The 16,236-nt window shown below is 44.0% G+C and overlaps 1 protein-coding gene across 8 annotated transcripts in view; it reads right to left on the bottom strand.

The window, feature by feature from the left end:
- Window positions 1-3,357: 3,357 nt before the first annotated feature.
- The window catches only part of DHDDS (dehydrodolichyl diphosphate synthase subunit), a 66,590-nt gene continuing 53,711 nt past the window's right edge, over window positions 3,358-16,236 (bottom strand). For all 8 annotated transcript variants that reach the window (XM_068116473.2, XM_068116477.2, XM_068116472.2 and 5 more), the window contains 5 exons: window positions 16,023-16,124; window positions 11,990-12,104; window positions 11,534-11,641; window positions 6,060-6,215; window positions 3,358-4,646 (listed from right to left, as the gene is read on the bottom strand). In XM_068116473.2, coding sequence (XP_067972574.2) covers window positions 4,578-4,646; window positions 6,060-6,215; window positions 11,534-11,641; window positions 11,990-12,104; window positions 16,023-16,124 — 550 coding nt within the window. In that variant the 3' untranslated portion in view covers window positions 3,358-4,577. The remainder of the gene's footprint in view (window positions 4,647-6,059; window positions 6,216-11,533; window positions 11,642-11,989; window positions 12,105-16,022; window positions 16,125-16,236) is intronic.

Raw genomic sequence — 16,236 nt, 5'->3', positions numbered from 1 at the left:
AACAACAACAACCACGGTCCCCGAAAAAGGCCAACCCCCGCTTGCGGGGAAAAATGTCCTCTAAAGGTGGTTTTTTATGATGAGTGTCAAGAAAGGTATATTAGGGACAAAACCATCAAAATGACATCTGTGGAAGTTCATTATCAGACGCAACTAATATGGTGAACAGTAAACGAAATTACTGGAAGAAAAAATAGTAACCAGGGCAAACCTTGAGCGTGCGATCCTGCCGTAAGGATTGCAAAATACTATTGCAAAATACAAGGATTGAAAGGATTGAAAAAAAGGATCACTTTTCAAACCTTCTAGGACAGTCTCCACCTATGATCATAGGCCCTACTCATACAGTTGTAAATGAGATACTGCCAATTGAGAAAGAAAACTTCACAATGAAAGAACTAATAACTAAAAATCATTGGCTAACAACAAAGCCTCAGGTATCGACGGAATTCCACCGGAGGTTTGGAAAAGTGGTGCACTCGACGAGCAGCTACTCAAAATCTGTAACAGAGCCTTGTCTGGGGATAAACTAACTCAGTGGTCAAGGAGTGAAATTGTACCGTTCCCGAAGAAAAGGGATCTAAGTGTTGCAAAGAACTATCGTGGAATCAGCCTAACTTGTATCTCAGCAAAAATCTACAACAAACTGCTCTTATACAAGATAGGACTTCGAGCCAATACTGCACAACATTCAAAACGGGTTTTGCTCAAACAGATCAGCAACAGTACAAATCCTTACACTCATTAGAATCATTAAAGGGATAAAAGTGAACAATCTACCTGCGATACTAACTTTCATCGACTTTCGCAGGGCATTTGATTCTATACTTCCTCTTCATCATCACTCTTGACTTTGCTCTACGATCAGCAATCAACGGTTATGAGCAGCTAGGATTCACCTTAAATGAGAGACGCAGCAGTCATTACCCAACTACCACCATCACAGATACTGATTTCGCCGATGATATTCGTCTTCTCTCTGACACTCCAGCTGAAGCGCACCAACTTATAAGGGATGAGTGTGCAGCCGCAGAAGTCGTCCTCACCATCAACGAAGAAAAGACTGAGTTCATGTCGTTTGGCAACATTGGGGATCTCATCTCTCTCAGTGGTACCAAATTGAAGTGTGTCCCAGACTTTCAATATTTGGGGTCATACATTGCCAACACTGCAAAGGACATGGAGGGCTGGAGTGCGAAAGCCTGGGCAGCATCAGCAAAGATGAATGTTGTTTGGAGGAGCGGCCTATGTAGAGAACCGAAGGAACACTTCTTCCATGCCACCGTCGATAGGGTTCTCCTGTATGGAGCAGAAACTTGGACGATGACCAACTCTCTGTCCAAACGGCTCAATGGTGTATACACCAGACTACTGAGGGCATCACTTAACATTTAATGGAGAGCACATGGGATTAACGAGGAACTGTATGGAAAGATCCCCAGAAACATCTCAGGTTCAGTGGGCGCTGTTGGAGAAGTGATCGAGAGATGGCCAAGAAGGTACTTTTCTGGGAACCTTCTCATGGTCACCGCTCAAGAGGATTTGGAGGGGAGGGGATCTTCTTCCACAAAAAACCTACATCAATACAATGGAACACGACACCAAAATCAACAGGCGTGACCTCCCTGAAGCGATGGCGACAAGAGAACAATGGAAAATGTTTGTCAGTCGTGTCCTTTCGAGATCGATCCGATGATGATGAACCTACAGGGGCACTGCATCAGCGGCACAGCCATGAGCCCGGCAATGATGAACCGCAGGCTGCATAAAAACATGAAATTAATCGCTGCTGCAATTAAAGTGTACATAATAAATAGATGGCCTCGACCGTGTAGATGGAAACATTCTCCATTTTAATTCTCCTGATCTGGCACAATCCAGAAGGAAAAGAAAACGAACCAGAGAATCAATCGGTCATTCAGTTGTTGCCAAAGACACCCACAATGAAATTTGGCACACACGTAAAACATGCATGTATCCACGTTACTGCACATGATCCCAACATAGACGACAAATGACAAAATATATGCGAACACATACCTTCACTCCAGAGAGCTCGTGATCTGGAGATCCCTCGTTTCAGACGTACCTCATACCTCTGGCAAATGGCCGCTCATCCTCTTCAGGCTCGCAATGATTGAAGCTCCCATTCCTCTCTCATGCTCCTCTCTCAAGCTCCCCTTCCTCTCTCATGCTCCTTGCTCCACCATGAGCCTCGATGTTCAACTTTCTAGGGTCGATGAAATGTTCACACGAGATGCTCAAAGGGAAATCAAAATGAATATGAACAAAACTCACTTTACTTGTGCTTTGTCACAAGTTCTGCCCCAACCGCCTCCCCCCACCGACAACTAGACCGCAATTAGTTCCTGAACTGTTCCTGAATTCGTTCCTGAAGATTAAGTCTGTTCACAATTGTATTTTGTCGAAACTGTATTTATCTTTCGGTGTGTGAAGTTATTGTGTCCAACTTTGGTTGTTTCTCGGTGTTTATCTTTCATAAATTGATCGTCTGTTTGCCGCGTCGCGAGCAAGGCCTTTGCCGCGTCGCGAACGATTTGAAATCGAAGTTAAGTGATTGTTCCCATTTGTATTTTCGTTAAAACTGTATTTATTTATGGTGTTGTACGTATATTGTGTCCCGACGAAGATTTTTCGGTGCAAATCTTTCATACCTGTATTGAAAATCGTGTTAATTCGTGTCGTGTCTTGAGGCCTTGTACAGTGTACACTGTACAACCTTGAGGCTTTGTTTTTCTCTCAGCGGTCCGTCGTTTGTGATCCAATAACTTTCGTTCTCTGTATTCGCAGTCTTTTCACCCATAGCCTCCCTCACTCCCTTCAATCCCACTCCTCCCTCCAGGTCTTTAAAACAGCTGTTTACCACCATCTCTTATCTTCCCCCATCCAAAACCTTGATCTTTTCTACCCCCCGCTAATTCACCCCAGATCCACCTTGTTTGAAATTCCAACTTCTTTCCTGGAAGTCCTGGCAGTGTCCATATGTTTTATACCTCTCCCACCGCCCCCTTCCCATGCCCCCCCCCCCAAAGCCCTCGCCCTCTCTCAGATCTCTCGATGTCTCCATGTCTCTCGGTTCCTGCTCTCAAATGTTGTGTTTGTGTCCTTCCCCCTCTCTCCCCATCTTGTCTACCGCTCCCGATGTTATATGTTTTATGTGTCGGTTTGTCTTTCTGTGTGATTAATGTTCGCTCTTTCACGAGCCTTGATGTTGTATACAAAACCACAAAACGACCACTTCAGACACCTTGATTAGGCATTTCATTTAAAATGTTCAAATGATTCTGAAATACAATGTAAAATCGCTCGATTAAACAGTCAAAAATCAACGCAAAGAGAAGTAACTGGGTATTTAATGTGCTCGAGTTAAAGTGACGTCATCACAAAGACAATGTGACGTCATCACAAATGAAACAGCATTCGTTGAACTGAGATTTGCTCGACATTTGAAGCCTCGATATGAAAATGAAAAACTGCATGGGAATCGTTCACGAATCAAATATAACACTTTGAGGTTCGGCAAAAACAACGCGCCGTCATTTACAGGGCTAACACAACCACGGGAATAACAAGCACGAAGTTTCACAACCACATATGACGTAATAGCCATAAGCATCGAACACAATGTCACACACCTTCACCTGTTCACACCCTTCCCGCAATGTCTGCCTCTCCGGGAGTTGTGGATTCCCCAGGCGGGTCCGCGGCACCGTGCCCATCACCGTGCGTCGGTTCACAGACCCGCAAATACCGACGGCCTCGCTGAATGGTCACACGTCAATTTCGGGAATAAAAGTGATGCTCATCAAAAAAAATGTCGACACTTCTGGAGAAATTATATTTTTTCAAACAAACCCACAAATTTTCCCTCACCTGGCTTCCACAGGGAAGCGGGAAGTACCCGCACGCACCAACTGCAGCCAACTTGATTTGAAAAATGTATTAACCGTTTTTCTATCACAACACAGTTGATCTTATCAAATGACCGGTACACTGCGACGACCACGATAAGTTCCGCGGGCCTTCATTCGTTTTAAAATGTGGCCGAGCGAGGAATTCGGACGTCGGTTCGACATCGGGCGTTCGGTCCATTCTTCGAGCAACGGTCGATGTTGTGTGTTTTTTAAACGGGACTCTCCAGAAAACGAAAGGGATACGTTTGCATGGAAAGCGATTTAGTAATGCAAAGAAATTACTCCCGAGATGCAAAAATAGATTGCGAGCTTTGAAAAGCAATATTCCAATCAATTTATGAAATAAAATAGAAGAGGAGGAATTCCATAATTCTTATGATAAAGTGTTCTCAAATAACGAGACATGAGGACAGGTTTCATGTCAAAGTACCTTCCAGATCCCCTGCGGGGCTGCTGCTCGGTTACCTCGGGAGTCGTCAACATGGTGAGGAAAGCGGCCGCGGTGCCGGGGCATCGTCGGGCCCGATCCTGGTGTGTGCCGTACTTATACCGCACCGTATCAGGAAAGGGACTCGATCAGAAAAGGAAAGAGCAGGCAGCTGGTCTGGTGTCTTAAAGAGATTCCGACGGATGACGACATGTTCAACATACTGTCACAGGACTGGATGCGCAAAGTTCTTTAATGAACAAATCCCACTTGCGATCCAGGGCCTGCAGAGAAAGCACACACTTAGAATTAAACAACTAAACAAACAATACAAAACAAAACTACACTTTCAAGATAATACACACACTCACGTACACATACATACACACACACATACATGTCTCTCTTTTATTCTCACACACACACACACACACACACACACACACACACACACACACACACACACATCTGTCTCTTTTATTCACACACACACACACACATACACACACACACGCACACACACACACTCACGTACACAAACACACACACACACACTTAATTAATTGTACAGTATCGGTTGTTCCTAAACTTAAATATAAATAATTTAAAGGATTGTTGTAAATGATGTTAATTTCACAACATCCCATGAATGAATGAATGATCGTTTTAAGGCCATTTTTCCCCGCTAGAGCGGGGGTTAGCCTTGCGGGCCCCATGACAATCATGGTTCCCTGTATGAGGCAATGTTTTTATGGCCGGATGCCCTTCCTGACGCCAACCCTTGGTCGCCTCTTCGATGCGCAGGGATACGGTGTACCTATTCTAAACCGGGGTACACACCGGGACACATCACAACATCCCATGTTCAACTTTATTTAAATTGTAAATCTCAAACATAGTTTCTCCACCTAAAGCAAGAACGTTAACCCGTAAGCAATTGACTAGTTTCCCGACTGCACGGATCATCAGCTGGGCACCGTTCTTCCTCGAGGTTTCGATCCTTTCAGCCCAGGACACACACACACACACACACACACACACACACACACACACACACACACACACACACACACACACACACACACACACACACACACACACACACACACACATATACACACGTACGCACATATATACTCACACACACACACACACACACACACACACACACACACACACACACACACACACACACACACACACACAAACATATACACACGTACGCACATATATACTCACATACACACACACAGAGATGGATACTTTGAGACCCGGTAGATCTCTGTTCCATCTCCTCAGGCCCACCCATGTGTGGGGATAGTAGGCAAAAGCAACTTTAATGCACACACTCACAAACACACATGCACACACACAAACACACATGCACACACACAAAAACACATGCGCAAATAAATACATGCACACAAACACACATGGTGTGAACCTTCAGGTGACATGGCGCTAAGCTACACCTTTAAGAAACACACATACGGCTCTAACCGACACATTTTAGTAACATGTGTACCACACCAAACTACAGCCTTTCGGTCGTCAGTTCGTACATTATATTTGTGTACATGTTCAGCTATTTGTATAAACACAGCAAACACAAAATGTGATGGTCCTCTCGCATCCTGAGATTACATGATTGTTACATGATATATCGGCAGAAGGGAATTGTAAGATAATAATAGTACCTGCAAGAACACCTGTGTGCGCTGCCTGCGTTCATCCGTCGTTGTCGCCAGCATCAGTTCGTTCTCGTCTTCACTTCCTTCTCGTGCACACAACACCTCCAGGTCAACATGGTGCTCGTGCCATGCAGTCTCGGCCTGCTGCGCTTCCCGGGCCTTCTGCAATGCAAATGACACGTATTTTCTCCTTTGACTTGTATCTTTCTGAAAGCGTCGAGCATTGATGGGGAATGTTGTGTGACTCACAGGTGCAGAGCCAAAACTTAGGGAAATGAATAATGTCACACAAGGACAACTATGTACCCATGTGAACCCCGCTTGAAAATCTGGCACCAAGAAAGAATCAATTAATGGACAGGCCCTCACCCTCACAAGTTCTTACAATGAAGTACCGGGCAAATGTGTATTTGCAGCACTAATTATAACATGTGATTCCTGTCGAATGTCAGTGATATAAACTACAGTCGAGTCTGAGGTAGTGCTCATCTATAACGAGGATCTTACCTCACGCACGACCATCATTACCTGTGCCACCAAAGGTGGATGGAGGATATGCATTCACCCCTGTTTGTTTGTCTGTGAGCAGGATATCTCAAAAAGTTATGGACTGATTCAGATGAAACTTAGTAGACTTCTGGTTCGGGTTTTCTGTGACTCCCTGGGACTGATCAATCCATGAATTTTCCAACCAAGATCTCTCCCAATGGCAAATCCTCCCTTCTGGATTTGGTGATGACTGACTTCCCCACCAATGTATCAATCTCGTCCTCTGCCCCAATTGGCTCATCTGATCATGTGCTTCTAAAGGTGAACATCTCTCTGGCCATCCTCAGAAGAGCCTCAGCCCTGCGAGTATGGCGATTCACTCAGGCAAACTGGCAGGGACTGCAAGCAGCCATCACACATCAGGATTGATCTCCTATATTTACCGACCCCGATATGAATTCAACCGAGGAATTCTTCCACAGAAACCTGCTCTCCTTTGTGCACAGATTCATCCCATCTCATCTTCAGTTATCTTACGCACCCTCACGCTGTTCGTACTCTGAATCCTGTAATGAGGAACTTGCTATAAAACAACTTCCATTCTCGTGGAAGGCAAATCCAAGCGGAGGCAATCTCAGAGCATTCCACAAATCCCACAACAAGTGTGAGTCTACTCTCAGGAGAGCCAGAAAACAACATCTGTCCAATCTCAAGAATACAACAACAAACAACAACATGCATTTTAAGGCCATTTTCCCTGCTAGAGTGGGGGTTAGCCTTGCGGTCCCCATGACAATCTTCTCCATTTTGCCCTATTTTCTGCATCTCTCCTTGTTAACACCCTTGCCCGCATTTCTGCTTCCACCATCTTTAGCCAAGTCTTTCTCGGTCTTCCCCGTCCTCTACTTCCTTCTACATTCATTTCCATCAATCTTCTCAACCAGTCACTTTCATCCTTCCTCAACACATGACCAAACCATCTCAACCTGTTCCTCTTCACAGCATCAATCACAGGCTTTATTCCCATCATCTTTTGCAATTCATCATTTGTCTTCCTCTCTCTCAACGATACTCCACACATCCCCCCGAACCATTCGCATTTCCACCCTTTCCAGCCTTCGTTGCTGCTCTACGTTCATTACCCATGTCTCGCTCCCATAAATCATAACACTTCTCACACATGCAGCATGCACCTTTCCCTTCAGCTTCAACGACACTCCCCTCCACATCAGCATGCCACTCAGTTCCCGAAACTTCTTCCATGCACTTCTCACTCGAGCAACCGTTGCCGAGTCTGATCCACCTTCTCCATTCAGCATGTCTCCGAGGTAGCAAAATGTTTTCACACCTTCCAGCTTCACGCCGTCTCCAAGATCCAACTCAACATTTCCTCCATCTGCAGCTCCCTCTGAGCACACCTTACATTTGAATGTAGCTGCCACACTGGTTAATGACCCTCTCAAACCACTACATTTTTGATGAACACACTCAGCGCACATTGTACATTGAATGGAGTTCACTCCGACACCCGTCCAATCACCTCCAATCTCGAGAATAAACTTTCAAATTTGTCTCCCTCCTCTATAGCCTGGTGGCACCTTATCAAGTCTGTCTGTGGTGTATGCTCACCCTCAATCCCTTTCCTCAGTTCAAATGGCACCACAGCCGACTCCGCTCGTGAGAAGGCAGACTGCCTCAATTCTGAGTTTGATTCAAAATCGTGTGTCCCCCTAACCCCGTGTCTGTGTGTGTCTCCGTCTCCGTCTCCCTCTCCCTCTCTCTCTCTCTCTCTCTCTCTCCCTCTCCCTCTCTCTCTCTCTCCCTCTCTCATCCTCCCCATCCCTTACCCCCTCTGTAGCTACCCTTCCCAGTCGTACCCAACGGCTCATGGATTCTGAGTCTTTTGCACCTGAGAAGGTGGAAACGTTTCTGGCAACCCTCGACTCTGACTCTGCAACTGGACCGGATGGCATCAGGTCACGTGTCCTAAAAACCTGCTCTGCTGCTATTGCACTTCCGCTCTCCACCTTTTTCACTCTGTCATTTACCTGAGGTCATCTTCTATCTGCTGGGAAATCAGCCAACATCACAGCATTACATAAAAAGGAGCAAAAACGGATCTCCTCAACTACAGACCTGTCAACTTACTTCAATTTGACATAAAATCATTCCTTTTCTCCTACAGGCTCATCTCAGATCACCAATTCCCATTCAGACCAGGTCACTCCACATGCTGCTTCTACTCTCCCAACAATGGACGGAGGCCCTCAATATCACACATGAGATCAGGGCCGTCTCTCTGGATATATCTCGAGCTTTTGGTACAGTCTGGCATCGCACCTTGCTCTTCAATCTGTCCATCGATGGAATCCAACGCCAACTCCACTCTTTGATTGCAGACTTCCTCTGCTCTCGTAGCCAACATGTGGCTCTCAACGGAACCCTTTCTTCTCCTCTCCGTCAAGGCTGGAGTACCCCCAAGTCATTGTTCTCGTCCCCATCTTATTCTTAATCTTCATCAATGATCTCTCTGAAACTCTGGCAAATCCTCTTTATCTTTTTACTGATGCCTCCTCCACACTCTGCCATGACATCCCTCATCCTTCTGACAGACAGGTAGCAGCCTCTTCCCTCTCCTCAGACCTTGACAAAAATCACAATCTGGTCAAACACTTCGAATATGTCTTTCAATCCTCACAAATAACACTCACTTTGTCTCTCCGAAAGGACCATACGGCCAATCCTCCCATATACTTTCTCAACAACCCGCTCAAAAAGGTTCAGTCACTCAAGCTTTTGGGTCTCACTATCTGCCATGATCTTTCCTGGGAAAACCACATTTCAAATTTGGCCTCCAAAGCCAGACGCCAAACTGGGCATCCTCCGTCATGCAAAGTCCTTCCTTGGCACTACTCGGCTCCTCTCCACCTACGAGGCTTTTATCCACAGATTGATGGAGTACTGCTCTCCCCTCTGGACAGGCTCCCCTGCCTCATCTTGATGCCATAGAAACTTAGGCCTTCGAGATTATTGGAATCCCTCGCGATGAATGAATCAATTGGTGTATCACTTCGCCATCGCCGACATGTCCGTGGTCGCTCTTCCTCCGCCTCATTTCCAGTCTTGCCCTCTCCATGCTCTATCCCACCCAAGTATCTGCATGATGAACACGGTCCACCAATAACTCCCTCTGAGTGAAACTGCCTAAATCCAAAATCACTGCTCACCACCACTCATTTGTTCCTCTTTTTCCAGCCTGTGGAACTGGAACCACCTTCCACCCTCTTCCATCTCATTGTTCCCTTCAGGCTTTCAAGACAGCTGGTCACCACCACCTCAAGTCATCCCCCATCCAAAACCATGATCTTTTCTACACCTGTTAAACCACCCCCAACAACTCCAAAACATTGCTTACGTATCTATCTTGTTCATCCCTCGCTTGGTGGGATCAGGTCACCTGTGGGCAAGGTGTAGTACCTGTCAGCCCCCCTTACCAGGGTAACGGTCCGCAGCTATGTGGTTTAAATGGCAGATGGCTCTGCACATCTGGTGGATGAGAGTCCAGTCGACTCCAACAGCATGGGTGGAAGAGGGTGAATTCCTCAAAGGCCAGCAGAGGGATGGAAAGGAGTGGCGACCCCCCGTCTATACTGCCGGAGATTTCATACATTTGGCTCTGTTACTAGGCAGCCCTTGAGCATTCTCGGAACTGAACCAAGCTGGGCAGCACCGACCTCTAGCCTGTAATAACATAGCCTGTTGTTGAAGTTAAGCAAGGCTCCGACCTTGGGCAAAGCTGAGTGGACAAGAAGATAGCTTTTCCCTTACTAAACAGCCCCCAATTGTTATGCCTTTCCTTTTATCTTTAAAGTCTCCTTTCATTATTTTCTGTACAGTATATAAACCCTGGCCTGCTGTGTCCTAATTTGGAGAAGCTGGCCTGTTACTTGCTTACACGGCAGCTTTCCCATGTACATGTATCCCCCCCCCCCCCCCCTTTAATAAATTATCCTGCAACTGTCTGGGTTTGGTCAAATTATCATCCCTGGGGGGGGGGGGGGGGGGTGCTGGCGGGTAAATCCCTTACAATACCACACACTTATCCGTGTGTACCTGCCATAGAAAGGCAATATGGTGGCAACGCCATCATTGCCCGAGGAGACTGGACATCATCATCATCCCTCGCTTTCTCCCCTACCACTCATCGTTACCTTCATCCCCTGGTTGTCTGTCTCCATCGACTTTCTTCCTCTGCCCTGCTGTTGGGTGAACATCTCGCATGGACAAACATTAAACCATCATAACAAACAACTTTGTTACGTCGTGTCCTGATCTGTTCTGTGTCGTCTCTTCCATGAGCCTAAACATTGTATGGAATAAAATAAAATAAAAAAGACAGGTTGGGTGTGTGATAACGATGAAGGGATTCAAATTTGGTGAAGATCTGAATCCAGATACGAGAATTTTTCAGTGATTCTTCAGAGATCGGGCCAAAACGACATATAGCACGATATTCCAAAAGATTATGGAGAGATTTGAACAAAACTTGGTGGATGAGTTGGGAAGGTGACAAGAAGAAGCCGATTCGATTTTGTTTGAGGTCAAGTTGCAGAACCGGCCTATCAGTCTTGTTATACTGATTGTACTTGTTATGCTGTGCAGCTCATTCATTCAATCCGACATGATGAACCTGCTGTCACAAAACACTCCGGTTCTTTAATCGATCGACGTGCAACTGGCAGGTGGGTGTAGTCCATACCTGCGTTGATCTTTCTACTCTCGTGATCTTTCCACACAGGTTAAAGTCTAAAACTACAACATTAACATTTGGTACATTTTAGCTCTACTCAATTTTTAGAATGAACATCTCGCATGGACAAACATTAAACCATCATAACAAACCATTCGCTCCATTTAGAATGGTAATCATACATGTGTTAACCATGTACTGAATCAATAACAGTCACTTGTAAACAATGTGTGACACCTGCCTGTATGGCGGTGTAGTTGGCTTGGTACTGCAGCACAGCATGGTGGAGGTGCCACACGCTAAACTCAGGCCATAGGACACTTTGAAACACCAGGCATGTGTAAGCAGTCTGAAAATGGAAGTAAATCATTGAAAGGTCAAATCAAGAACAACAATTTGGTATCATTTAATTTCATTTATGCAACACTTTTACCAACTACGACGTGAAGAAATGAAGCTATAATGAACCGAGAGGTCTCGTAATGGTGGTTCAAGGTGAGATTGCTCTTACAGCTTTTACACGAGCCTCAATGTTGTATACAAAAAAAAAAAAAAAAAAGGTGAGATTGAGAGTCCAACACCTGCATCTCCATCCAATTTCCCTCGGAATAGACCGAGTTTGAACCTCAAATGGTACTCTACAACAGAAATGGTACATTTACTGGAGCCAAGTCCTGCAAACTACTTTGCACGGCACCTGCCACAGAAGGAAGTCGCTGAGTCGAACCTCTCCGGAAGTTCTGATCAGCAAATCAGGATCCGGGGAATGCCGCGTGTACAAACACTTTCCGAGCAACTCTTCTGTGATGTCACTGCAGTCGCACACCAGAAATGCAACCACTCACTGACGGTGCCACAGCCAAAGAGCCTCAAAGTCTTGGTGATAAAATACAGATGGCCTTCATGTTCCAACGAGAATACCTGCAGTACAGTGAACGCAATAACATACTGCCAACTATGACAATGTAAATGGGCTTATCTACGGTATTGGGACATTTGTGGCATGCCTCTATTGTTAACTGAACTGACGAAAGCACAATGATTTTTTTTGTCGTACAAAATATTAAATTCAGATGTGGCACACCCTGGAGAGATACGAGAGATAGTTTGGTGCAAATAAAATACTTCGTTGGATTTTTATTTCAAATGAAGTTCCATGTCCACCCTCCTACAAAAGAGTGAAAACGTGACACGCCAACATATATATCAAAATAAAACATGATTAGAATCACATATATGAGGTCAAGTTCTTTCCTTTATCTCTATAATAATAATTACAACATCATTAAGTAAACTTATCGCGTTTTTTTTTTTTTGAAGTCGTTTAATATTTTTTCTAAATTTTCAAAAATGTAGTGCACGTTCGTTATGGCGCCTGTCCCCGAAATTACGAACGTGAAAGATAGGTTTTCACTGATTTGTTGTTAATTTTAATTCATATTTTCAAGTTCTTACAATTGTGTAGAACACCAGCTTCATTATGCTGTAGATGTTTTTTGCGTGAAGAGATGATCGTTTGCGAACAAAACGATCGCAAAATGTAGAATTGCATTCTGTCCCCGATTTTTCTACGTTCGTAACAAAATGAAAATTGGCCGTTTCAAGTTCCTGTGCGGGAAAATCTTCTTCTTCTTGCGTGATCGGATCGGTCTTGACTTCCAGGTATGTCTAAAAGGACGTCATTGTCACACAATTTTTTTTGGTTTTAAGTTACGCCGTCAAACGCGTGATCGGTCCTCAAAGTTACGAACGCAACATCAGATACGAACGAGTATTCTGTTCTTCGTTTGCGGCAAGATTTTAAAGGTATTTGGTTTCTACACACCAACATATTGAGAAAGGTATGTATAATTGCATTTTGTGACCTATTTTAGTAACGATTTTGTACCCGAGTGTCAGTGCATTTCTCGATAGAACGCCATGTGGACAGAAACGATGTGTGTTGTGTGTGTGTACGTTCGAACGGGGACAGCCGAGCGGAGTTTGTCTTTGTTGCGAACGTGAATGAAGTTTCTATTGTTGGTTGAAATAGCAGACGTGACTTGCTGCATCAGTCAATAGCTGATAATATGTGTACCATGCAATGATTACGGTAATGAGTGGGGGGGGGGGGGGTGGGGGGGACATCTTTGAAATAATGCGATAAATCGGTTTCATTAGCAATGTAAATGATGGGGATGATTTTTACAACATCGGATGCGCATTTTAAGTTTCAAAATCGGGCATTAAGTGCAAATTGTTTGTCACATCAAAAGTTTATACTTCTGCTTTGACAGTAAATCATCAGTAGAATCATCCTATTCCTCTACACCTTTTCTTCAGCTACGATGTAGGATACCTTAGGTTTATTATTATTAATAATCATGCATTACGTGTATGCGTTAGTTATTCCAGGAATGAAAATTTATGTTCACTGCAGTTCCATACATTGAAATGTGACCTTATTTATTTTGCAGCCGAAAGCAACATTATGGATACATGTATATGTCTCGTTGGTCACTTAAAAATACTTTTTGTGATGACAGATCTCTCTAAAAAAAAAGAATGAAATCAAGATAAAAAACAAATCACGTGGAAAGAAATTACATGAAATGAAAATAAAAACAAAGACAACTTGTAAAATGTGTACAATTTTGTTTATTGCTTTATTTTTTTCCACCAGAGTGATGGCACTGCAAATTCGACTGAGGTCATTTAATCGAGCGATACAGAAGCACCCATTAGGTGATATAACAAATGCACCAGTTAAAGACAGAGCGCAAGAGATGCGGACTTATCGTCAACGACTGAAGAATAGACCAGAAGAATATCGTCTCCACAGACTGGTTGAAACTACGCGCACACAGCTCTACAGAAAAAATCAAACGGAACAACAAAGACAGAGGAACAATGAAATGGCAAGGCTTCACATGCAGAGACTTAGACAGAGAAAAAATGAAGCAGCATCAGTCATTACTGCAGCCTCTCAGACTCAGCCATGTACACGTGCAGGAGAGGCAAAGAAGAGGCAGAAAAGGGATTACTGGAAGATGAGGAAACGGGAACAGCGGGCCAAGCTGAGTGTACAGAAGAAGAGGAGAATAAGGGAGAAGGACAATGCAAAGAAGAGACAGAAAAGAGAGGACATGTGGAATGAAGAGAAAACAGCAACACAACCTGAAGATGTCGAAGATGTTGCAGGCACATCAGATGCAGCGCATTACCGATATTCTCCAGGTGCAAGGCGGCAAGCTGCTTACCGGCTAAGGTCAAAAATGCCAGCAAGCACATCAAAGTACGTGGACATGGTGGAGGTGTTAATATCAAGTGCCAGCCCCAGGAGAGCAGCAGCTCTGAAATCACGAGGAATAAGACTTGAGCAGAGAAATGAAAAGGTCTTGGAAGGAGTTCGTCGTACATGCATGTCAATGAAGGGTAAAAGGCGGCAGTATTTCCTCTGGCAGCTTTCCTCTGGCCTCGACAAGCAACATGGAATGAAGGCACACTTATCACGCACAATGAGCCTTTCATACAAGACAATCCTGAAGTATCAAAATCTGCGAAGAAGAAAGTCTGTAAACCCAGAGATGAGGAATAGGAGGTGTGATGCCACAGACACTACCACCACACAACACATAGCGAACTTCTTTGAAAGGCCAGACATTTCAACCATAATGCCCAACAAAAAGTCTGTCAATGCAAACAATACTCCAAAGCACGTCCTTCATCGCTCCCTGTCCGAGACGTACAAGACGTATGTTCAAGACACAAGGATGAAAAAAGGAGCACTTTCTCCCATGTTTGGTCAGAAGTGTCTGTCCTTGTTACCAACATTAACAATGTGATAAGAAAGAAGAGTTTATTAGCAAAGTATGATATGCAGCTATGTATAACATTTGTTACTTAGCTTTTTCAGTGGTTTAAGTTTTAAAAAAACAAGACAGAAGTTCCATGAATAAATCAATTAATTGGGTTTTGATGGGAATGTCTGTCCCCATTACCAACATTACTATAATTTACAAAACAACATATATAAAGGGAAAAGTTTGATTTTGTATTTCATTAAAAACATGTGGTTTTACTTTCTTTGACAGTCTTTTCATTAAAGATACATAAAATGTGTATGGTAACATCAGTCAGATGGTATTAGTAAAGAAAGTCTGTCCCCGTTGCCAACATTACCATATGTTCAATATTATGGCAGGAAGATTTATGCAGATCCAGTTCAACAGAAAGTCTCTAGATTTTGATAAATTTAAGGTATACATGACTGATGGATTGCAAAGCTGTATTATGATGTATTTTAAAGGTGTTCAATGAGTATTTGGTTAAAAAAAAAAAAATTAATGTGGGACAATAAGTTCAGAATATTTGTCACTGACAAAACTTTTGGTATTTCACCCCCAGGAAAAGTATGTATTTTCAACACATGGAGTTTAATCATACTGAAATGACACACTGAGACATGTCAAACTCAAAGAGGTGCTATCTCTGTATTTTTTATTGCTATTCTTGTGCCTTTTGTCTGTCCCCGTTCATAGCGTTACCATGCCTGAAGCGTGAGCTATCTCTGCCGACATAATTTATTATAAACAAAAGGTTATCCTTATCTTTATAGTTTTGGATAGTGTGCACTCTAAAGAATGAAATATGTAAAAATGAGAATCTGCTCATCAACTTCATTTTTTGTCCTCCATGTAACACAAATATACCCCATTACCGTAGATAAGCCCAAATACGTCTTATTTTACCTTGGTAGAATGAGGCCTTGCTCAACACCCCACGCCATCTCACGCACAGCGTCCGTGATTTCGTGCCGTGACGTGTAAGCAAAGCAGACGTTGAGAAAACACCTGGGAAAGGAAACCACAGCGGAGCAGTGCTCGTCATCATTAGCAGGCCATGGCGAGAATGTCAGGGCTTGGAACGAGGCAGTCCATACATGAAGCGGTTTTCATTTCCTGA

Source organism: Myxine glutinosa, chromosome 5 (genome assembly GCF_964187855.1).
Source record: "Myxine glutinosa chromosome 5, kmMyxGlut1.1, whole genome shotgun sequence".
NCBI classification, from domain to species: Eukaryota; Metazoa; Chordata; class Myxini; order Myxiniformes; family Myxinidae; genus Myxine; species Myxine glutinosa.
Note: the sequence above shows the minus strand (reverse complement) of the source record. Positions and strands in the feature narration are given on the sequence as shown.